General features: G+C 42.1%; 1 protein-coding gene across 6 annotated transcripts in view; it reads left to right on the top strand.

The window, feature by feature from the left end:
* The window catches only part of SBNO2 (strawberry notch homolog 2), a 199,278-nt gene that overhangs the window by 109,351 nt on the left and 64,872 nt on the right, over positions 1–25,055 (top strand). For all 6 annotated transcript variants that reach the window (XM_068233982.1, XM_068233981.1, XM_068233980.1 and 3 more), the window contains 6 exons: positions 1,412–1,576; positions 14,072–14,161; positions 14,261–14,351; positions 19,075–19,235; positions 19,324–19,457; positions 22,920–23,010. In XM_068233982.1, coding sequence (XP_068090083.1) covers positions 1,412–1,576; positions 14,072–14,161; positions 14,261–14,351; positions 19,075–19,235; positions 19,324–19,457; positions 22,920–23,010 — 732 coding nt within the window. The remainder of the gene's footprint in view (positions 1–1,411; positions 1,577–14,071; positions 14,162–14,260; positions 14,352–19,074; positions 19,236–19,323; positions 19,458–22,919; positions 23,011–25,055) is intronic.

Below are 25,055 nucleotides of genomic sequence, written 5' to 3'. Positions count from 1 at the left end.
TGAGCCAAACTTGTGTTTGCTTAGGTATGAACAATGCAAAATGATCTGCTCATAGGTTTCCATAATATTTTTTTCCCTAGTCCTGCATAGAAAAGGAAAGCAGTTTTGCCCTGAGCACATACTTTCATAGCAGTGTAATATGTACAGCACATTATGAAACCAAAACCAGATGACACTTTGTTACTGTACCTTGATTAATAGCAAAAGTGAATAGTAAACAGTAAACTTGTACCTTAGAACACCTTGTTATATTTATATTTATACAATTTATAGAGATTTTTGTTGAATCAGAAACTGTTGATTGTATTGATATTGTATGTTGGTGATTATTTGAGACTGTTCATAATTTAATAAATGCTTTTGAACCTGAAATTGTAATTAGCAGCGCTATCCCCTCAGATTACTGCCAGCGATCTTAGAATATGCTGCACAGAAGGATGATAAACTACTGCTAAGTGAGAGGATTGCATTATTGTGCCCACCTCTTTACACTAGGTCAATCTAATTACATATAGGTGAATAGAAGCTGTGCATACTTCTTTGTCTGCCCTTTTATCCACTCTTGTACCATTGCCAAATGTGCTTTGGTTTTCCTGGGTGTTTGCCTCTTTAAAACAGATCTGCAATTTATTCAGATTTACTTTATATTGTGGCATTCCAGTAAAACAGCTGCATGGAGATGTTCCTGTAATCCAACCTAGGCAATATCTGCTTGAATTCATTTCCTTTTTTCCCGTCTTACAGGAGATGTCCTCATAGGTTTGGTAGAAATAGTGAATAGTGAAACATATGGTGACTTTACCAAATCTTCAGACTCTGTGTGTGTAATAGAATTATTATAAATTTAGTATTAATATAGTGCTGACATCCTCTGCATCGCTTTACAGAGTATATTGTCTTATCACTAACTGTCCCTCAGAGGGGCTCACAATCTAATTCGCACCATAGCCATATGTCTATGTATGTATCATGTAGTGTATGTATGGTAGTCTAGGGCCAATTTCAGTGGAAGCCAATTAACCTATTTGTATGTCTTTGGGATGTGGGGGGAAACCGGAGAAAACCGAAAACCAAGGCTAACACGGGGAGAACATACAAACTCCATAAGATACATTGATAGTTAGATAGTGCCCTGGCCGGGATTTGAACCAGGGCACTCAGCACTGCAAGGGGAGAATGCTAACCACTACTCCACCATGCTGAATGATCAATTCCCTTTTTTTCAGATGCTGTTTAGTACACAATACTGTTGTATGGAATTTCAAAGGCAATTAACCTTATGTGGATATTACCATATACTCTGGGTATATTACTATTGTATTTTCTTTATACTGCTGTATGATTATGTAGCTACTTGTTCTCACTGCATTTCATATTTTATTTTGCTTCTTCTGATTTGTCTTTTGCTTAGGACCCCACCGTTTTTTTAAATGATTTCTCCAGCCGATCTGCCCTGTCTTCCCCGGACTCGCTCTCCGGCATCACGGACACTGATGATTTTTTGCCAGCTGACAGTCTTAACAGTTTACAGACAATATGGGATGTCAACACACCCACTCAGGATACCAGCACATCGGTGAATTTCTTTACATTGTTTCTTCTGCAGTTATACGTGATCATTCTGCTGCATTCTATTTGCTAAAAGAAACACATTGTGGTATGTGTAGACTTGACTACCTGTGTCAGTGTTGTGAGGTTCTTTTTCACATTGAACACTTTTAAGCCTGGTACACATGCTATTTTCATCTGAGATGCTATGTAAGCAAGTTGTCAGATCCATCTTCAGATCTGACATTGATCAGATATAGAAGAAAGCCCTTATACACACATGCAAATTTTTTTACATTCCGATAGCCAGTATTTATTTTGATCAATATTTTCTGTGTGTGTGTGTGTGTGTGTGTGTGTGTGTGTGTGTGTGTGTGTGTGTGTGTGTGTGTGTGTGTAATATATATATATATATACAATATAATCTCATTATAGTGAACTCTGATATAGTAAACATTCGGGTATAATAAACTACTGTTCAGGTCCCGGCTAAGCAACATTATAAAGGAGTAACCGGGTATAGTAGTGGGAGTAATGCCTGGTATAGTAAACTGATATAGTAAACCTCTGGATATAGTAAACTCAGTCCTTAGGTCCCAGCAAATCAGGTTTTACTGGATTAGCCATACGCCTGTTCCATGTTCCAGGGTTTTGACTCAGACACCACTTTTGCCAGAAGATCAACAGGGCTGACAGGTAACTGGCATTGTTTACAAGTAAATATGGCAGCCTCCATATCCCTCTCACCTTAGTTTTATGTAGTGAGCCCTTCCTATAAAAAAAGCTTTACTAAGTACAATTTTTATCACCTTAAAAAAAAGAGCACGCTTACAAATGTCATCATCACATGAGTGAGAAGTAGTGCCCATAATACACCACTTCGTTTCATGTACATGGGGAAAAAAAAAAATGTATGTCCTGAACTGCTAGTTTATAGCACACCTGTACCTGTGATAAAGGTAGTCTGACTCAGCTGTCAGCTAGCTGGATTACATAGATGTCTAAATGGATGGTAGGCCTTCAAGCATCTTTAGCTTCTCTACCTCTAATAGCCACCCTGGCAGATATTTATTTTTTGCAGAGAATAGTCACTCACAGAGCTGAACAAATACCATTCATACTCCAGATGGTGGGCCGAAACAGCTGATATTAAATGTTTCAGCCTGTCCAGGTACAGCTGTGCTCATAAGTTTACATACCCTGGCAGAATTTATTTCTTAACCATTTTTTCCATAGAATATAAACGATGAAACAAAAACTTTTCTTTTACTTGGGGTTAGTGGCTGGCTGAAGCCATTTGTTGTCAATTAACGGTTTACTCTTTTTAAATCCTAATCATTATGCGAACAACCTAAATGATCTTGATCAAAAGTTTACATATCCCAGTTCTTAATGCCGTGCATTGACCCCATCTGATAGTTTGAGGTCTTTTGTGGTAGTTGTACATCAGGCTCTTTATCTTCACGGTAAAGCTGCGCAATCTTCTTAGCTATAAAAGCCTCCAGTCCCGTGAAATTCTTGGGCAATCTTGCATGAACTGCATGTTTTGAGGTCTCCCCAGAGTGGCTCAATTGTTTTGAGGTCAGGAGACTGAGGTGGCCACTCCAGAACCTTCACTTTATTTTGCTGTAACCAATGACAGGTCAAGTTGGCATTGTGTTTTGGATCATTGTTATGTTGGAATGTCCAAGTACGTTCCATGTTCAGCTCCTGGCTGATGAATGCAAATTTTCCTCCAGTGTTTTGTGATAACTTACGGTACTGCATTTATGTTGCCATCAATTCTGACCAAATTTTCCAAATTTCCTGTGCCTTTGTAGCTAACACATCCCCAAAACATCAGCGATCCACCACCATGTTTCACAATAGGAAAGGTGTACCTTTCATCATATGCCTTGTTGACTCTCCTCCAAATGTAGCATTTATAGTTGAGGCCAAACAGTTTAATTTTAGTTTCATCACTCCAAATGACTTTGTGCCAAAAGGTCTGAGGCATTTGTAAAGTAATGGCTTTCTTCAGGTAACTGGGCCATGCAGTCCATCTTTCTTCAAGTGTCTTTTTTTTTATTGTGCATCTTGAAACTGTCACACCACATTTTTCAGAGTCCTGCATTTCCCCTGAAGTTATTTGTGGGTTTTTCCTCGCAACCCTCGCATTCTGGCAGTTGTGGCTGAAAATTAATTTAGTCTACCTGACCGTAGTTTGGTTTCAACAGAACCCATAATTTTCCACTTCTTTATTAGAGTTTAAACATTGCTGATTGGCATTCTCAATTCCTTTGATATTTTATTATATCCCTTTCCTGTTTCATAGAGTTCAACTGCCTTTTCCTGCAGATCCTTTGACATTTCGTTTGCTCTCCTCATGACTTTGAATTCAAAAAACATCAGTGCAGCACTGGATGAAAGATGGAAGGGTCTGTCAAGGAGTCTAGAAACTCATGGACCTTTTTATACACACCTACTTATTGCAAGCAAACAGATTACACGTGAAGGAGGTTACCTTTAATAGCCATTAGTTCTGGTTCACACTGCAAGAGCTTTTTCTAAGAGCTTGTGATTTTAAAAGCTCTTGCTAATGTAATGCTATGTGTGTGTTCTCACGTGAGCTATGGGGTTTTCTAAAAATCACCTATAGCATTACAAATGGCAAGAGCTTTTCAAAGCACAAGTGCTTAGAAAAAGCTGTTGCAGTGTGAACCAGCAAACAAGACACACCATGCCAGCAGTAAAACACACCCTACAGCAGTGGAACCGGGTAGGGAACTGCAGTGTCAGAAGGACCCACCAATCAAAGCAACAGAAAATAGAAAAATATATCAATGAAAATATAGTACCTTTAAAAAGACACATGTATGATCAGACTGTTGCATGTGAAATTAAACATGAAGCTCTATAATAGGGGAAGCCAAATACACTCAGAGACTCACCAACTAGTCCAGTGATGTGAGCCAAGTCGCCGAAAGAAACGAATTTGCCCTTATAGACAAGCGAGTGCAGGGACCAATCCAAGAGCCGCCACGGCAAATGAACCCGCCCTAGCAGGAAGTCGCATGTACCCAGCAGATCACTAAGCAACCGAAGTAAGGTTGAGGTCCGCAGCCATTTACATAGCTGGTGCAGCTAAACCACCCATCCCCTTCCCAAGGAAGCCATGGCTGAAATACCCGAACCCACCAGAAAAGCATCCACTTAAATACAAAGAGGTTGTATGGCAACCCAAAAGATATGCGGCCACAATAAAACTAGTGCTGCTTTTTGGCACAGAACAGCAGTTACCAAATGGCCTATAGCAGTAGATGTATGGATGGGGGAGAGTTGAAAAACAGAAACAGACTGATAGGGGTGCTGATCCCTCTCTCACGGAGTGTATTCCTGCCCGAGATGTCTGTATCTGGACATCCCAAGTGGGAATCCGTCTTAAGGTGCCCATACTCTTTCTCTGGCAGATTCGATCAGTGGCAAAAGGGGGTGGGGGGTAGATTTCTAGCTGATGGACCACCCAAGCCCCCCCCCCCCCCTCACATGCTTAAAGAGAATCTGAAGCGAAAATACTTCTTTTTACCTGCTATTTAGCCTAAGCAATATGAGCAGAGGTGAAATGCCGCATTCCCGCGACAGAACGAGGGCTTTATACCCCCCCCCCCCCCAAATCTTGCAAATTGCAAATATTAAACACCCAAATACATTTATCTGTCAATTGAGCATTGGCCCAAATACATTTTATTGCAGTTTTATGTATTCTATCTGTTTATTCATAATGTTGCCAAATTACTTGTTATGGACATTTATTCATGCTTGTCACTTGATCACCCATTTGCCAAGAGCTGCTCTGATTGGATTTTGGAGGAAGCTCTAAAGTCTGGTACACACCTTATTTTTTTATTGGCCAATCACTGACCAATTTTGCCACCTCCATGTAGTATGAGAGCTTAGTTACGCAACTATTCATAGTATTCAATATCTGTTGAACCTCACATTACACGGAGGTGGTAAATTTGATCAGGGGTTTGCCAGTCATAATTGAAAGTGTGTACTAGGCCTTGGTGTGCAAACACACATCCAATTTGGTTGGCCAATGATTGTCCAATTTTACTTCTTCCATGCAGTATGAAAGCTTACCTGCATAATTTGTTTATACAGTGGTTTGCAAAAGTATTTGGCCCCCTTGAAGTTTTCCACATTTTTTTACATTACTGCCACAAACAGGAATCAATTTTATTGGAATTCCCTGTGAAAGACCAACACAAAGTGGTGTACACGTGAGAAGTGGAACGAAAATCATACATGATTCCAAACATTTTTTTTACAGCTAAATAACTACAAAGTGGGGTGTGCGTAATTATTCAGCCCCCTTTGGTCTGAGTGCAGTCAGTTGCCCATAGACATTGCCTGATGAGTGCTAATGACTAAATAGAGTGCACCTTTGTGTAATCTGATGTCAGTACAAATACATCTGCTCTGTGACGGCCTCAGAGGTTCTCTAAGAGAATATTGGGAGCAACAACACCATGAAGTCCAAAGAACACACCAGACAGGTCAGGGATAAAGTTATTGAGAAATTTAAAGCAGGCTTAGGCTACAAAAAGATTTCCAAAGCCTTGAACCATCCCACAGAGCACTGTTCAAGCGATCATTCAGAAATGGAAGGAGTATGGCACAACTGTACACCTACCAAGACAAGACCGTCCACCTAAACTCACAGGCCGAACAAGAAGAGCGCTTATCAGAAATGCAGTCAAGAGGCCCATGGTGACTCTGGACGAGCTGCAGAGATCTACAGCTCAGGTGGGGGAATCTGTCCATAGGACAACTATTAGTCGTGCACTGTACAAAGTTGGCCTTTATGGAAGAGTGGCAAGAAGAAAGCCATTGTTAACAGAGAAGCATAAGAAGTCCTGTTTGCAGTTTGCCACAAGCCATGTGGGGGACACAGCAACCATGTGGAAGAAGGTGCTCTGGTCAGATGAGACCAAAATGGAACTTTTTGGCCAAAATGCAAAACGCTGTGTGTTTTAGAAAACGAACACTGCACATCACTCAGAACACACCATCTCTACTGTCAAATATGGTGGTGGCAGCATCATGCTCTGGGGGTGCTTCTCTTCAGCAGGGGCAGGGAAGCTGGTCAGAGTTGATGAGAATATGGATAGAACTGTATAATAATCCTGGAGAACCAGTCTTCAATTACTTTGCATGAACTCCAAAAAGGAGGAGAACTTTGATTGCTAAAGACTGTACACAAATTATATGCTCACACGTTCTCAATCTTGCATATCAAATTTTATTAGTATCAAAATTACACACAGGTCCCATAAACATACCCCCCGCTCCCCCCCTAAAAAAAACCCTGCCTAGAACTTGGAGCGCTCCTCGCATTCACACACCACGCACACAGAAACACAGTCCTTGGCCAGATATATTGCTGTCGGCTAATATTGCACGACTCTGAATTCCACTTACAAACCGTTCTAAAGTAGGCACATAGGCCTCAATTCACTAAACTTATCTCCTGTCTTTAATAACTCTTCTAGAGTTGTTACCATGGTGATAAGGCATGTAGTATTCAGGAAACATTTTACCTCAGGCAAGCCTAAAGTTAACTCTTCTGTCTTTAAATTAACTCTCCAATCCTTAAAATAACTCCAGAGTTAAAGACAAGCTGTTAATTAGCTGCTTGTGAAAATAACTACAGAGGTGGTAAATTAACTACAGACGAGGTAAATTAACTACAGAGGAGGTAAATTAACTACAGGAGAGGTAACTTAAAAGGACACTTAAGTAAAAAAAAAAATGAGTTTTACTCACCTGGGGCTTCCAATAGCCCCCTGCAGCTGTCCGGTGCCCTCGCCGTCTCCCTCCAATCCTCCTGGCCCTGCCGGCAGCCACTTCCTGTTTCGGTGACAGGAGCTGACAGGCTTGGGACGCGAGTGATTCTTCGCGTTCCTGGCCACAATAGCACCATCTATGCTGCTATATGGTATATGACATATGCTATAGCAGCATAGATGGTGCTATTGTGGTCAGGAACGCGAAGAATCACTCGCGTCCCCAGCGTGTCAGCTCCTGTCACCAAAACAGGAAGTGGCTGCCGGCGGGGCCAGGACGATTGGAGGGAGACGGCGAGGGCACCGGACAGCTGCAGGGGGCTATTGGAAGCCCCAGGTGAGTTGTTTGACTTAAGTGTCCCTTTAAGGAATGAAGAGGTAAGATAACTCTCACGTGTGGAGGTAAGTTTTCTCTTGCCTTATTATCTCTAGCATGATCTTAGTGAATTGAGGCCATAGTCTTCAGTTTGTTATAGCATCCCTTGGATTGCATATTCTAACATACTAGTATGATCTTATTATCTTCCACCAATCTCAATTAAACAGTCCACTTTGATTATTTTGCCTCCATCCTGGGGCCTTGCAGTCCATCCTGGGGCATTGCCCCGTCAGTGGGTAACATATAGCAATTACCGCTTGGACCAATCGGTCAGGCTTGGTTCGTGAATATCAATTACATTGCTACATTTGTGTATTGTTTTTAAGAAGGGTTCTTTTGAAAAAGATGTATTCAAAGCAAAATCTGGCCGAACGGGAGTCAACTCAGGATGACTTGGAAGAAATTGTAGTTATGTCATTAAAAGAAAGAGAGGTGCTAAAAAATTTGGAGGGTTTAATGGATGAAGGTGAGATAGAACTTTCAGGACCAGACAGGGAGGAATCAATTGCACCTACAGCTTTAAAAAGAAAATCCAAATTCATGCACTGAATTTCATCTGATAAAAACATTTAACTGTTTTCTGAACTGGTGTCGCAAGATTTAGAAAAAATCTGATGGGGAAAAAATAGGGATAATCTTACAGAGAAAGAAAGCAGAGCCTTGGATGAGCTGAAAGAAAACGATGAGATAGTAATTAGAGGGAGTGACAAAGGTGAAAACATAATTTTGTGGTCCAAGGAGGCGTATTTTGAAATGAAGAGACAGTTGGTGTATGAAGACGCCTATGTAAAACTACTGGATAATCCTTTTCCTGATATAATTAAAAAGAGGGATATGATCTTGGATGAAGCATTGACAAACGAATTAATAACGGCAGGTGAATACGGTTTTATGAAAACTAAAACGTATAAAATGCCATGTTTATATTTAATACCAAAGATACATAAACGCAAAGTGTGTCCGCCTGGATGCCCTATTGTATCTGCAATTGAAGGCCCCCTTGAAAAAGTTGGGACATTCATTGATGAAAATATAAAAGGCATTGTAGAACAAGATACACGTGACTTGTTAATCATGTTGGAGGATTTTGAGGTTCAGGAGAATGATTATCTCGTGGGCATAGATATCGAGTCCCTATATAGCTCCATCCCACATGAAGTAGGGATGGAGGCAGTAAGGTATTATCTAAAACAAAAAATTGGGACTTCTAATGGAAAAAATCAAGTGATTATGGATTTATTAGAACTACTTTTAACACATAATTGTTTTTTGGCGGATGGAGTTCTGTACAGACAGGCCAGGGGGACGTCGATGGGGGCCACGTGGGCGCCGGCGTATGCATGTTTACACCTAGGCGCCTGGGAGCGACAGGATGTTTGTCAGGGCCGACTTTGGCGCGCACGCGGCCCTCTGGCTCAGATATGTGGTTGACGTCGTCCTGGTCTGGAGAGGTGCAGAGTCCACCTTTCTGGCAGATTTGAATAATAATGCTCGAAATCTAAAAATAACTTACACTATTACAGAGCATAACCTTCTTGGATATGAAGATCAAGAAAGGGATGGGGAAAAGGGAGACAAGTGTGTGTCGAAAAGAGACAGTGGGGAACACTTACCTACACGGGGACAGTTTCCACCCAACAGCCCAAAAATGGGGGAACCCATACGGGCAATTGGTCAGAATTAGGCGAAGTTGTTCACTGGAAGAGGATTTTCAGGTAGAAGTTGAAAAAATGTGTAACAGGTTTCAAAAAAGAGGGTACCCCGATCAGGTGCTAGACTAGGCTAAAAATAGAGCCATGGTTTTAGATTGGGAGACTTCCTTAAAAAAGAAAAAGAAAGATGACAAAGTACGACTAATAAAGAGATATGGATCACATTGTCCCCAACTTGGATCAATACTCTATAAGCACTGGCATGTCTTGGGAAGGGACCCTGTCCTTGCAAAAATTGTGGAATCCTACCCGGCAATGACAGCCAGGAGGGCCCCAAACTTAAAGGATGCCTTGGAAAGAACTGAGGTATATTCTAGACCAAAAAGAACAGGGGTGTAGAGTAGGGGTTTCCTGGGACCAATCCCAGCTGGAATGTACCCGTGTGGTAAGTGTACCTACTGTAAATTAGTGGAAAAAAGTAAACAAACAACAAACAAACACAGAACATTTATATCGCGCTTTTCTCCTGGTGGACTCAAAGCGTTAGAGCTGCAGCCACTAGGACGCGCTCTATAGGCAGTAGCAGTGTTAGGGATACTTGCCCAAGGTCTCCTACTGAATAGGTGCAGGTTTACTGAGCAGGCAGAGCCGAGATTCGAACCCTGGTCTCCTGTGTCAGAGGCAGAGCCCTTAACCATTACACTCTCCAGCCACCAACTAAAACTTTTGAGAACGCAAAAGGAGACAAACATTATGATATAAGGACATTTATGTATTGCAACACAGTAGGAGTGATATATATGATTACATGCCCATGTGGCTTAAAATATGTTGGCATGACGGGCAGATTACTTAAAAAGCGGATAGGTTAGCATGTGGAAAACATAAAAGATGCAAATGAAGATAGCCCTTTAGGCACCCATTTTGCAGTGTTTCATAACAGCAATTCAAATTTGATGAGGTTTAAAGCTATTAGTAAGCCAAGGCAAAGTTTAAGGGGAGGAGATTATGAAAAAACATTATATCAGGTTGAGAGTCGGTGGATATATAGCCTGGGAACACTATATCCAGGAGGTCTAAACGCAGATTTCAATCTGGCAGTGTTTTTGCCAGATTGATTGAAAGCAATGTGTAAGATTGGGTCATTGCCACCGTATTTGATGCCATATACACACACATACTCACCCAAAAAGGTGATAGAATAATGCTAGGAATAGCAATATATAGAGTGGGTTCGTCTTTGTATGCCTTTTATGGTGTGGGATGTAACGTCGTAGTGATAATATAGATTGTATGTGTGTGGGGAGCAAGATGTGAGTGACATGGAATTAATAAATATATATATATATATATATATATATATATATATATATATATATATATGTATAAATCAATTTTTCATAGTCTAGCGTACATCAAGATGTTCTGCTGTAGCCATAGATTATGTAATGAAATGGAAATATTTATGAGAGCTATTGGGATGGACAAAATGTAACAGATCTTAATACTCAGGGCTCGTTTCCACTATCGCGAATCTGCATGCGTCCAACGCATGCAGATCCGCACATGTAATACAAGTGGATGGGCCTGTTTCCACTGTAGCGTTGTTGAGGTGCGTTTTTTTCAGCGTGAAAAAAACGCACAAAAGAGCCAACGATTTCGCCTGCGTCGGGAATCCGTGCGAATCGCCGCTAATGTATTTAATAGTAAAAACGCATGCGTTTTTACCCGCGATTTCGCGTGCGATTTCGCACCTTTTTCAATTTTATTTAGCCCTGGCAGTGTCATGGTTAATTTCGCATGGCACCCTGCCATGCGAAATCGCAGGCGAAATCGCGGGTAAAAACGCATGTGGAAACACATCCGCATGCGTTTTTACAAGCGTCGGAATGCGGCCGAAATCGCGTCGCAACAGTGGAAACAAGCCCTAAGACAAGTAAGCAGCGCATGCCTGAAGAAAAAATAGGAGCCGCCCCATTAGGAAGGCGTAGATGACGAGAATAAATGGGCTGACAGAACGCCCCCTCTTTGAGACTAACAGCATGATGCACTAATGAAGCCCACGTGACCAAGTAGGTGTAATGCGTATGCAGGCGTGGTCACCGAGCCTGGCAGAGTGAGAGCGTGGAGCTTGGCGTTACCCTCCATGCAAGTGGAATACAGAACACAGAACCTGGCCGGCCAGAGTAAACATCTCATCAAAGCCCCAGAAGTTGCACATCAGGGCAGCGTGAGCAGCGGGACGCCGCAGCCACAAGCCCGTGGAGTCGGAAACAGTGTGAGGGGATTAAAGAGGTGGTGAGTGCTGCTTAGCAGTGTGGCTAAACTTTAAAGGAACACTACACAAATGTAGCAATGTAATTGATATTCACGAACAAAGCCTGACCGATTGGTCCAAGCGGTAATTGCTATAGGTTAACCACTGATGGGGCAATGCCCCAGGATGGACTGCATGAGGCAAAATAATCAAAGTCGACTGTTTAATTGAGATTGTTGGAAGATAATGCAATCCAAGGGATGCTATAGCAAACTGAAGACTATGTGCCTACTTTGGAAATGTGGAATTCGGAGTCGTGCAATATTAGCTGACAGCAATATATCTGGCCAAGGACTGTTTCTGTGTGCGTGGTGTGTGAATGGGAGGAGCGCTCCAAGTTCTAGGCAGGTTTTTTTTAGGGGGGAGGGGGGGCAGGGGGGGTATGTTTATAGGAACTGTGTGTAATTTTGATACTAATAAAATTTGATATGCAAGATTGAGAACTTGTGAGCATATAATTTGTGGGAGTATGGATGGAGCCAAATACAGGGCAATCTTGGAAGAAAACCTCTTGGAGTCTGCAAAAGACTTGAGACTGGGGCGGAGGTTCACCTTCCAGCAGGACAACGACCCTAAACATAAAGCCAGGGCAACAATTGAAAGGTTTAAAACAAAACATATCCATGTTAGAATGGCCCAAAGTCCAGATCTAAATCCAATCGAGAATCTGTGGCAAGATCTGAAAACTGCTGTTCACAAACGCTGTCCATCTAATCTGACTGAGCTGGAGCTGTTTTGCAAAGAAGAATGGGCAAGGATTTCAGTCTCTAGATGTGCAAAGCTGGTAGAGACATACCCTAAAAGACTGGCAGCTGTAATTGCAGCAAAAGGTGGTTCTACAAAGTATTCACTCAGGGGGCTGAATAATTACGCACACCCTACTTTGCAGTTATTTTTTTTGTTAATGTTTGGAATCATGTATGATTTTCGTTCCACTTCTCACGTGTACATCACTTTGTATTGGTCTTTCACGTGGAATTCCAATAAAATTGATTCATGTTTGTGGCAGTAATGTGACAAAATGTGGAAAACTTCAAGGGGGCTGAATACTTTTGCAAACAACTGTAGTATTCAATATCTGTTGACCCTCCTGGTACATGGAGGTGGTAAAATTGGTCAGTGATTGGCCAATCATAATTGAAAGTATGTAGTAGTTTTAGGGTGAATACACACATCCAAATTTGATTGGCCAAAGACTGCCCCATTTTACTACTTTCATGTAGTAGAGAGCTTACCTGAACAATCTGTTCATAGTATTCAAAATCTGTTGGCCCTCGTGCTACATGGAGGAGGTAATTGGCCAAACAAAATTGGATGTGTGTACAGCTTGGTACACACCTTGAACTATGATTGGCCAATCAATTACCAATTTTACCACCTCCATGTAGTATAAGAGTCAACAGATATTGAATGCCATGAGCAGATTGTGTAGGTAAACTCTCATACTACATGGAGGTGGTAAAATTGGTCAGTGATTTGGCCAATTATAATTGAAAGTGTGGCTTTAGACTTGGGTTGTTAACACCCTGGTGCCGGACCTGATGGGGAACTTACAGGCTACTGCTTTATAGGTCCATATGCACGTCTTCCTGCTCAGTCTCCTGTCAGGTCTGCCGTGGGCGGTGATGGACGGGCACGGAGGTGGGTGTTGGAGATGGGAGGGATCACATATGAATGGACCTATACAGCAGTAGCCTGTAAGTTCCCCATCAGGTCCGGCAGTTGGTGGACTGTTATGATTGGTGTGGAGGAAAGTTTGAATTCTATTGGCTGCTGCATAACCATGTATCCTATATAAACCCATGTGTAACTGTGTATAATGTGATTGACATTCAGCAATAGCTTGATAAAGAGGCGTTAAGCCTTGAAACGTTGCTTAGACTTTCTGTAATGCTATGTCTACAATAAAAGAGCATAAATTTACTTGGATGGTGCCGGCTTCATCTCTACTGCATGCTGACTGGTCCGGAGTACTGCTGGATCCTAGCCTGGCACATCACCAAACGGCAACAGCAGGTGTGCTTCACTGCTACTTCCATGATGCATCACTCTGAATATGCAAATCATCTCTTTTTGCCCCAGGGGGCAAGGCTGCACATCTAGAGCCCCTGGTTTATAGTGAGCCTATAGCTATTACATTTTACTGCTTTGATGTCCACACCTGTGCATCATATAGTGTGCACTGCACAAAAAGTATTTACATTTCAGCTGTGCATATCTTTCTACTACTGTATAATGAAAGTGTGATTTGATTATTTTTTTGGTTTGTTTGTTTTTTGTTTTTTTTCCTATGTCTTACCTAAATGATGAATATTTAATTTCACTATTTTTTTCCCTCTACCTTTAGCTCTTTCCCTCCAGTCGGCTGTTTCCTGTATTGGACCGATTTGAGGATTTTGAGTCTCTAATAAGTACTACACCAGCTGTACCGCAGCGGGTAAGAAAACCAAAAACCATGTCATGTATATGTAAAATCTTTTTCATTTGCCACTGTTTTCATGGTGTTCGTGCTTTGTTGCATTTTCTTGTGAATCAGACTCAGAATGTGGAGGAGCCTGAGGCAGAAGATGAAGACATAGAGGAGCTGGGGCACACAGAGACATACGCAGATTACCAGCCTTATAAATGTGAGCATTGCCTTCTTTTTCTGAGACTGCATGGTTTTACTGAGTGGCTTTTAGTTCTTTTTATTATTTATTTATTTATCTATTATTGGATTCATGCAAAGCATTTTACAGAAGAATATTACACTTTGTCAGAAAATTGTTTAAAATTAATTTTGATTAGCAAGTTTGTGTAGCTTGCATTTGCAGACTCCATTATGAGACCTTTCTGTGGATTAGTCCTATTGTTTTTGTAGCATTTTTGAGTTTTCAGAGCTGCAAAATTTTCTGATACCATGGTTACCATAAATAGGATTTCATGGTTTCTGACAAATCCTCTTGCGTTTACCGATAAATTTCATGTATACCCTATTGTTAAATTATTTTTGGGGGTATAATATTTTCCTTTCGGGGTACTTTAACTGAGTGGAAAAGAAAGTTTACTGAACTTTGCGAATGGGTGCATGTCTACAGCCGGTAAATCTGTTATGTTACCTGGAAATTTTTATTTTTTTACATTTACGTGTAATCATTTTGTCCATTAACATCCCAGTAAATTGGAGCAAATCATTTGCCACATGGTTTAGGAGATAGTCTGGTTAAAACATTCTTGTCTTGTGGTGTCTGTGGATGGGACTTTGAAAGGTTAAAAACGCTTAGGGCCCATTCACACTTGAGCATTTTGCAGTCGATTTCGGCAAAACGCTAGCGCTTTTTAAAGCGCTAGGGTAATAAAAGTCTATGGGCCCGTTCTCATTTGGGCGATTTGCGCTAATTGCCGCAAATCGCCCCAAAAAATGCTAAACACAAACGCGTAGCCTGCACCATTTTCAGGCGATTTCCCGGCATTCACGTTTTAGTGCTAGAGAAGCGCAAAATGCGATGGCTAAAAAATCGCCAGGTGTGAATGGTGATTTTTTTTGTTATGTTAATCGCCAAAAAACGCCACAGCAAAACGCTAGCAAAATCGCTAGTGTTTTGCGATCAGCAAGTGTGAATGGGCCCTTAGAGGTATTTTTTTCCTTGTTATTGTTACTGTTGAGATTTCCCTTATCCTGTTATGTCTTTGGGAACAGGAAGTGATAGAATCTTTTTAACTGGAACACTGATGGTAGTACAAATAATTTGTGATTTTATTAATGTATCCAAATTGACACTGCTGCAGGGTTCACACTTGAGCACTTTGTGTGAAATTTCCCTGCATGGGAATTTGCATTAAATTTGACAGCCCATTTTCATCAATGTTCACATTTTATGAGGGGAAAAAAAAAAACTAACACAGGATCAGGAGGGACAGCCAGGCAACTTGCATTGTTCAAAAGAAAATAAATATGGCAGCTTTCATATCACTCTCACCTTAGGTTTCCTTTAGGCTACTTGCACACCAAGACGTTGCGTTAGGTGCTACATTAAGGTCGCATAACGTGCACCTAACACAACGTATGGTGCTGCAAGAGGCGACGGTAGAGTGAGCCGCGTTAGGCGGCTCGATTCCTATAATGTCTCCCAGAGTGGCGCTGATTGGCCAGCGGGTCCACGTGATGCGGAGCGAGACACTCCGCATCACGTGGTCCCGCCGGCCAATCAGCGCCCGCCAGTGCAGTGAATATTAAGTAGCCATGTGCGCGGCTACTGTAGCTGGCTCTCCCCGCCTCCTCTCCGCCCCCCACTGCGCATGTGCAAACAGTCGAATGCGGCTATAGCCGCTCCAACGCCGTAGCATGCTGCACTTTGCGGAGAACGTGCAGCGTTACATGTAACGCAATGTGGGCTGTGTGAACAGCCCACTTGTGTTACATTGCTGTGCGTTGGGGGAGCGTTACAGGCGCACTAACGTGCGCCTGTAACGTCTTGGTGTGTAAGCAGCCTTAAGTGTCTTTTTATAGACCATTTCAGGCTTCTGGAATGTGTAATCTGATTACTGCACTTCGGTTTTCTAGTCAGCTTAGCTACTGTGTGTATTTTTAGGGGACAGAAGGGACGTACGTTTGGTAATGCATACAAAGATTGAGTTTGCAAATACTTTTGTAATCTTCCAAACCCTTTTCTCCAAGCTCAATGAGTTGTTTTTTTTTTGTTTTTTTTTACAAATCTCAGGACTACATGATGTAGAGGTGTTGTTATTTATCATAGAGTTCTGCCCCAACTCTTCCTGCCATGCTTAAAGAGAACCCGAGGTGAACCTCTAAACCAAAATCAAATACATACCTAAGGATCCTCCAGAGGCTCCCCACACCATCCTATGGTCCTCCGCTGCTGCCCAGGACCCTCCTGCACATCTGACCATGTTCCACTTCATGCACAACTGTAGCAGTGCTGCACAGAATCAATGCAACTGGGCTTACAGCCCCCCATCTAGAGCTCCCTTTAGGGCCCTTGCAGATTGTTGGCAGCAGAGCACACACACCTACCCGCTGACACACTCCTCCTGTGACTTGTCTCTATCCCTGCTGGCGACCTGTTCCCCCGTGACCCCACAGCATGTATGTAGTCACGTGACATGCACGCCTCCAGATCACAACAACAGGCTTACCAGCAGGAGTGGAGAAAGGACACAGGAGAACAGACAGGTGAGTGTGTGTTCTACTGCCAACACTCTGCAAGGGTCCTGGGGAGAACCATTTTAAATGGGGGGGGGGGGGGGGGGGGGCCTGGGACGCAAATCTATGACTCCACACCCGCCCTCTTTCAAGCAAGATCTTTATATCTCGAGCAATCCATTTTTCTATCAGGCACTCATGTTGGGGCATCGATCTCTGCCAGATTTTATCACACTGATTGGATCTGCCGGGAAAAACCAAAAAGCGTATGGGCGCCTTGTTGGTGTGGTTCAGTGGCTCTGTCTGGTGGGGAGTTTGGCATAGTTCCAAGTCAGAAGATAAAATTAAATTTGCTTTCATTCTATAATACAATGGGGTGTATTCACACACAATGCATTATGCTCTTCTCGTTGTGCCTAATGCCTGGTACACACCATGCAATTTCCCGTCAGATAGGCAGGTCTAATTTATTATTTCCAACAGGTCTGATCTAATTGTTTTTCTGATTACTTCTACACAAAATCAGATTGGACCTGTTGGAAATAATCAATTCAACCAGTCTATCTCAGGGGAAATTGCATGGTGTGTACTAGGCATAAGATTTTAAGCACATTACTCTACTGGCTGCAGTTTAGTGAATATACCCCAATGTTATCTAATTTTTCTTTTGATCAGTTTAACGCTTTATGCCTGGTACACACCACGCAATTTCCCCTCAGATCGGCTGGTCGAATCAATCATTTCTAACCGGTCTGATCAGGTTTCTGATTGTTTTTTTCTGATTGATTTTCCAATCACATCTGTAGAAAATCGATTGAAAACCTGTTGATCTGACTGGAAATTGCATGGTGTGTACCAGGCATTATTAGAGGTAGTGGGGGAAGGTTTGAGACAGATTACTATAGCAGAGACCAGCACAGACTATATCTTCTCTACTATTAATATGAACACGGTGTAACATCTTACACTATACATACTGTGGCTTACATGCCTACGGTATATCTTGTGCTTAATACACTCGATGCAATTTCCTGCCCGATTCACGGGAAACGGGCGATTATTTCCGACATGTCCGATCGGCTCCCGCTCGATAAAGTGATCAATTTTGCAGACTTATAATTGGAAAATCGATCACTTTATGGATAGGGTGCACTTTGGACATGTACATGCTCCCATTGACTTACATTAAAATCACAATTTTACACCGATTTTAATGTAAGTCAGTAGGAGCTTTTTTTTAACCTCCCTAGCGTTAATGTCCAGCTAAAACTTGCTGAAATCAGTATTGAGTCAGGCTCGTCCATGCTGCCAGGGAGCTTTCTAGCTGCTCTGCGCTGCCGCCTCTGCTTTTTTTTTTTTTTTGCTTCTGTGAGCTTCCCTGGGACTGATGGATGCCTGTCAACACACTGTGGGTAGTGATCTGTGCTACCCACAGTGTGCCAACCTGCACCTATCAGTCCCAGGGAAGCCCACATGAAGCCGGCCTGGCTGAGCAGTGCGGTGGCATGTCCCCCCCTTCCTTCTTTCCTCCTCCCTGATCCCCCCTCCGTTCCTATTCTTCCCCCCTCTGATCCTCCCTCCCTTCAGTCCGACCCCCCCCCCCCCCCCTCCATTGCGAACCCCTTCCTTGGTGCTGTTAGAGGAGTGGAGGTACTACTCACCGGGGCTCTCTCTCCAGCGATGACCATGCACTCTCCTCCGCCGTACAGCTACGGGCTACTGTTTACAGGGACGCGGCTTGATGACGTCATCATTATTGTTCATGACGCCAGAGTCCCGCAGCATCATCAACATCTGCCGACAAACTAATTTTTTTGTACGGAATGCAATACAATTTTGTATTTTTATAACCAACATATTTGTATTCAGTCAAGTCATACACTTCCTTTATTCTAGCTCAGTTTTTTTCAAATACAATACAATAACCTGTATTGAATTCAATATTAACAAAAAGGAAGTACAAAATAAAAAAAAAAAAGCTTGAAAATTATTTGAAATTAATTTAATCTTTTTGCACAGAAATCCTGGGGAAATTTAATGCTAGGAGGTTGAAATGCTCTCAAAAAACGCTGATGGCTAAAAAAAAGCGCTCAGAAAAGCACTTCTAGTGCGTCTGAGCCCTAAATGTTGAATTGTCAGTGCCTTCCAAGATTAAACTGAGTAATATCTTTTCTGACATGTCTAATTTGTGTTTGTTTTTTCTAAAGCTAAAATTGGTATTCAACACCCCGATCGTGTAGTGGAGACTAGCACTCTGTCCAGTGTACCCCCACCAGACATCACCTACACTCTGTCCCTACCCAAGTCTGTCATTGACAGTGGCATGCTCTCTGCCCTGCAACTTGAAGCCATTACATATGCTTGCCAGGTAATTTAGAGAAGTACAGAAAAGGCCCATCTCTTCCATAGACTACATGTTTCTTAGCATCTTTTATATGTTTTGTTCTCTTCCACAGCAACATGAAGTAGTACTACCTAGTGGACAACGAGCTGGATTTCTAATTGGAGATGGTGCTGGTGTTGGAAAGGGAAGGACGGTTGCTGGAATCATACTGGAAAACTACCTAAGGGGAAGAAAAAAAGCTCTCTGGTAAAGTTTGAATTATTCTTACTTGGCTTGCTTCTTGTTCTCTTGCATAGAGTTGAGCATTATAATGAAACTACTGTATTACCTGGTTGCTGATGGTTTTCCTAGCTGAGCTCTAATTTTAATCCTCTATATAAGTTGCCTCCTATAATTCTTCAGAATAAGTCCTTTTGCCATTACAGATGTATCTGCATGGAAAGGATTGCAAAGTGGTATTTCAAGTATGCATGATAATGCTTAGCATGTTAAAGTAGACCTGTGTATAAATGCATATTGAGTGAGGCTCAGGCCTTAGTCACAAATTATGCTTGTTCCTTCCTCCCTCATTAAAGAGGAACTTCAGCCTAAACAAACATACTTTCATTAAGTTACATTACTTATGTTATTTAAAATAGATAGGTAATATAATCTCTTACCCACCCTGTTTCAAAAGAACAGGCAAATGTTTGATTTCATGATGGTAGCCATCTTTTTGGTTGTAATGAGGTGACGGAGTATGATACACAGTTCCAACTGTCCTGTGTCATAATCAGCCCTCCCAGTTGCTAAGCAACGTGAATAACAACATAGCAAATCCCATCATGCTCTGCACAGCATCAGGGAAAAAAGCCCGGGCTTTTTTTCTTTGATGGGTGGAGCTTAGATAAAAATACAGCAAAAAATGATTCTTTGGTAAGAAAAACAAAGTTCTGATGCTTTGAAACTGTTAAAGAAACACCAAGCCTTTTCAGTTCTGTTGAGTAGATTTTTAGTCCGGAGGTTTACTTTAAGCAGCTCCCATTGGCCAACTGTTACCATCTCGAGTCATGTGATACTGTTGACAGGATTGCTGGGCACCAGGGATGAGCACGAAATTCAGTTTTACCTCAGTAGTAAGCAGGCCACAAGAAAGGTGTTTAACTTGCCCTGGTCACCACCTCTAGCTATTGCAGTACACTCTGCACTCCATCCTCCTCCCGATAATTCCTCCTTCACAGGCGGAACGGAGGGAGTATCTGGAGGACGTAGACGGATACGGAGGGTAAGTTAACCCCCTTTCTTGCGGCCAGCTTACACCAATGCTCTGTTTTGGCGAAAACTGAATTTGCTACCTTATTTAATCCTTACTGCGTTCCTTACTTCATTTAGCAGAGTGTAGCTCTTCCAGGGGTTGATTCACAAAACCTACATCATAAACCATCTCTCCCTACCCATTTTTTTTTTTTACATGATCTATAAAACAGCCTTTTGGCAGTTTTCAAGCCAAAAAAACCTTTTTGAAAAGAAGTTGCTTTTAAGGTTAATTTACTTCTGTAGAGTGGAGAGCATGTAGGCGTGTTTCTCATAGCAACCAGTTCAAAGCAGCACTGTAAAAACAACATAAGCAGGATAAAAATTTCAGAGATACCAGCAGTGGATCGCACATAGAAGCAAATAAAAACCGGTGCAGTCAACTGACATTATGGCCTCAATTCACTAAGCTTAACTCCTGTCTTTAATAACTATTCTGAGCTGTTTTACAGTTATCACCATGGTGATATCATTGTGATAAATGTAAAACAGCTCAGAAGAGTTATTAAGGACAGGAGTTAAGCTTTGTGAATTGAGGCCAATGTGCAAAAACACTTTTTGCAAAAATGCTGAAAGCCAGTACAAGGGATGAAATCCGAAAGGACTAAGACCTGTCTATACCTCGCTCTTCTTCCCCCTCCCCCACCCAAACCCTGTAGTTTGGGAAACACAGTGAGAGGTGTCGGTCACCCTCAATGCAAATGGTTGCAAGGACAAGCTTTATAATAATAGCAGTGGCCCCACACTCTAGATACTATTTATGCTGAACTGCAGTACACACATGTAATGAAATCTGGGAGAGGCTGAAAACTATGTGCTACGTAACACACCGTGCTGGTAGGGAGCTGCTGTTTATTCAGCCGCCCCTCCGAGCAGATGCAGATAGTGTTCTCTGCACCGCCTCCCCTAACAGCGCTGCGTAATATGTTGGCGCTTTATAAATACAACAAATAAATAAATAATAAATAAAGTGTAACTGCATGCAGTCAGCTGTTAAATAAGCTGCTGAGAAGATAGCATGTGAACATATTAAGTGAACACAGGGGTGCACTATTTACAATTAATGTCTAGCCTCTGCATGTTTCATCCAATATGGGCTTCATCAGGAGTATGAACAGACAGTGCATCAAATGAAAAATATAAAAACCCCACCCCATCACAAACGCATCCTATCTACAACAGCATAATGCTCAAGTCAGAGCTGTATGGCCCTGTTAGGCTCAACTTTAAATATTATCATAAAGTGATCCACCCAGCCTGTGTGTCCACATTCTTCCCTCTAAATTGCCCCATACACATTCCCTCTACAACACTCACCCACATATGGCCATGCTCCCTGTCCATGCAAAGCCCCACATACTGTATGTATAGCTCTTGCATTGTGGACAGTGACTGGCTCCAGACACTTCCTGATGGTGTAACCCTGGCGTGACATCACTTCCAGGTTCGGCCTTTTGTTTACCTGTTGCCATGGTGCTGGCAATCGGGATGTGTATACTATTCCACATTCTCCCATGTAATCCAGGATGCCAGTTTAACACGCCTGCATCTGCCTTCTCACAGACACAGATGATGCAAGGAGGGGGCAGAAACACTGCAACATGATACATGATACAGCACATCTAAATACTAATTCCATTGAGGATGAGCATCACCCTTCCCTGTGTTGTTTTCCAAACTACAGGGGATTAGCAAAGAACCCCTCAGTGCATTGCCTCTGACACATGCCAAAACCTTCTGTAAAAACATTTTGTGGTAAATTGACTGCTTCCTTTCTTAAGAATACAGCCTCATTTGTTTGTATTTGTCTGAAACCCATTGTGGCCTGACTACACCCTGTAAGTCTCTTGTCTGTATGCCGTTAAAGCCCATTATTTTATAAATGGTGTGAACAGTAGAATTTGTTTCTCCCAGTGAAATTGGTAGAAGCATAAAATGAGGGATCCCTTTAAGTAAAGGTAAAATACCCCATATAGCACGCAACTGAGGTTTAGATGCATGAAGTTACTTCTTGAATGCTAGTGGGTATAGGTTAGAGTAAAGACCAGTTCTAAGAAGGAAACCATATTGAGGGGAACTGGATCAGCGCATAAACTGCAGTTTATTGGGAAACTAATACCCCCACCCTCATGTTTAACAATGTTAGTTTTATTTTACCCTGTGTCTGCTACAGGTTTCTGTATATGTTCAGGTGCAAAGGGTTGATAGTGGTATGAGTCATTCTAGCGGACACTGAGAAAGACAGAAGCGCAGTGCTCAGTTTTACTTAAATCCAAGAGCAAATGGAAACCAAGGGCAAGCAATGATTATCACTCCATATATGTTCACATGCGTTCGACTTGCTAAGCACTCTTGTGAAACAGGTTTGCTTTTAATCATAATATGTTAATGTATTTTTTCTATTTTGTCACATAGGTTTAGTGTATCCAATGACCTTCGTTGTGATGCAGAGCGGGATCTGCGTGACATTGAGGCCAGTCGTATACCAGTGTATGCCCTCAGCAAGGTTAGTTAGCCAGCAAATGTTATTTAATTCAATTGGCTTGCAAGGAAGTTTGCTCATAGGATTTCCCTGTTTCTTGTATTTTGTGACGTGGCCACTTAATGCATTAACCATTTATCCATGTACTGGTAATCATAGTTCCATGTGATATGTACTGTACGTTTTGATGATACATTAGCAAGAGGTTTTTAATTGTTGCTTAGCAGGCTTTTATGCAAGCCAGGTGGCAGACAGAGCAGTTGCTGTGGTTACAAACTGATGTACATATAGGACCCAGGCAATATGAAGTTATAGGGTTGGTAATTGGGAACTGTACTGGCAAAGATGCACACTGCTTGGTAGGCGATTGCTGCATTTTTCTGCATTTAGAGCTTTAAGTCAAGACACCGAACAATTATATTGCGCTTTTCTCCTGGTGGATTCAAAGCGCCAGAGCAGCTCTGCAGGCAGTAGCAGTGTTGGGGAGTCTTGCCGAAGCAAAGGTGCTGCCTTACTGAGCAGGAAGAACTGAGATTTGAACTCTAGTCTCTTATGTCAGAACCCTTAACCAGTACACTGTCCAGCCATCACCATCTGTGCGCACACTTGCCTGCAGATGGAGATAACTCCGCATTCAGACGTACAAGGTTTTGCCCACAGAGCAGAAGCCGATGACCTCTGGCAACAGGTATGCAGAGAAGTTGAAAGATAATTTTTAATGACATTCAGTCACAAAATGATGTTTTTTGTGATGATGGCCAGTGAGATGTCAATTTTTCTAGCTTGTATGCAACCTGGAATTAGACCAATCAAATGCTCATTCTCCCATTTTGAATAAGCCCTATTCCAAGCTGCATATACTGTCTTTTTTTTTTTATATTAAATTTGCATTTCGGTTTCATCTCATTGACTATCCCCAGTGGTGGTATGTTATATGGTTTTTACTGGAAAGTGGAGTAATAGTCCCTTGACGTAAACATGCTTCAAAGACAACTTGTTGATGTCTGCAACTGCTCTAAAGTTACCTACACACTGTAGTTCAACCTCAGTCATTCAAGGCCGTCTCGGCCTAGACTCTGTTCACAGAACAGGTGCATTGTTCCTCTTCTAACCCTGCCTGCTTGCAGCCGCTCCGCCATCAACTGTTACTCTTTCTCCATAAAAATCGAGGCATCATCTGCTTGCAGCTCCGCAGTGTCACCCACAGGATGAAGCTCGATATTGACAAGTGACTATAGTCCAATGTGTATATGTAGCTTGAGAGGAATCACAAGTTTTGCTGAGTAACCGTTACGACCACTCAGGAGACATTTAATAGTTTTGCCTTCCATTGTAAATCATAGTAAATCTGCAGTTTAGTTCATTATTTGTCTATTTTCTTTTTTGAAAAAAAAATAAATAAATGATTAAAATGCCTTTCTTAATTAGTACTGAAGCTTCATACCCTTTTGAGATAACTATGCAATCTTACTGGGGATAAATATATCGTGTGTGTGTTGCTTGCTCGGGAGGGGTGTTGTCCATTGTGGTGGTTGTAAGCACGAATCACGGATGGATGCGGGTGTGCGGAGGTGTGTAAACGCCACTGTTCAACACCCATTATCTAACCGGCTAAAATCACTAGTAACGTAAAGTAATCCGAGAGGAACAGGAGGCAGTCACCACTCTCTTGCTGTATGCATAGTTCCTCATATGCAGCCTATTGATTTCAATAGGATGCATTTCTTCATCCGAAATTGTGGGCGGAAAATGGCAGCGATTCGCGTGTAGTGGAAAAGGGCCATAATTCTCCCACTTTTTTTCTGCTAAGAAACTAACTTTTATGGCAAGCACGGCAGCTACAGCTTTGGCTCATAATGATAAACATTTGCTGAGCTGCATAGCTGGCCACAAGCTGTTAATTTTTCTGCAGTATTTGGAGGAGCTGGACAGTGAGAGCTGCCCTTTAGATGGGAACATCATGCTTAATGGAGGGACCTTAGGGTCACATGATTTCCAAATGTAATTTCACTGGAACGACTGCATCAAATATAAAAATTGTGTAAGTAATGGCATAGTCCACTATTCAG

The sequence above is a fragment of the Hyperolius riggenbachi genome, chromosome 1, assembly GCF_040937935.1.
Source record: "Hyperolius riggenbachi isolate aHypRig1 chromosome 1, aHypRig1.pri, whole genome shotgun sequence".
Lineage (NCBI taxonomy): Eukaryota > Metazoa > Chordata > Amphibia > Anura > Hyperoliidae > Hyperolius > Hyperolius riggenbachi.
Note: the sequence above shows the minus strand (reverse complement) of the source record. Positions and strands in the feature narration are given on the sequence as shown.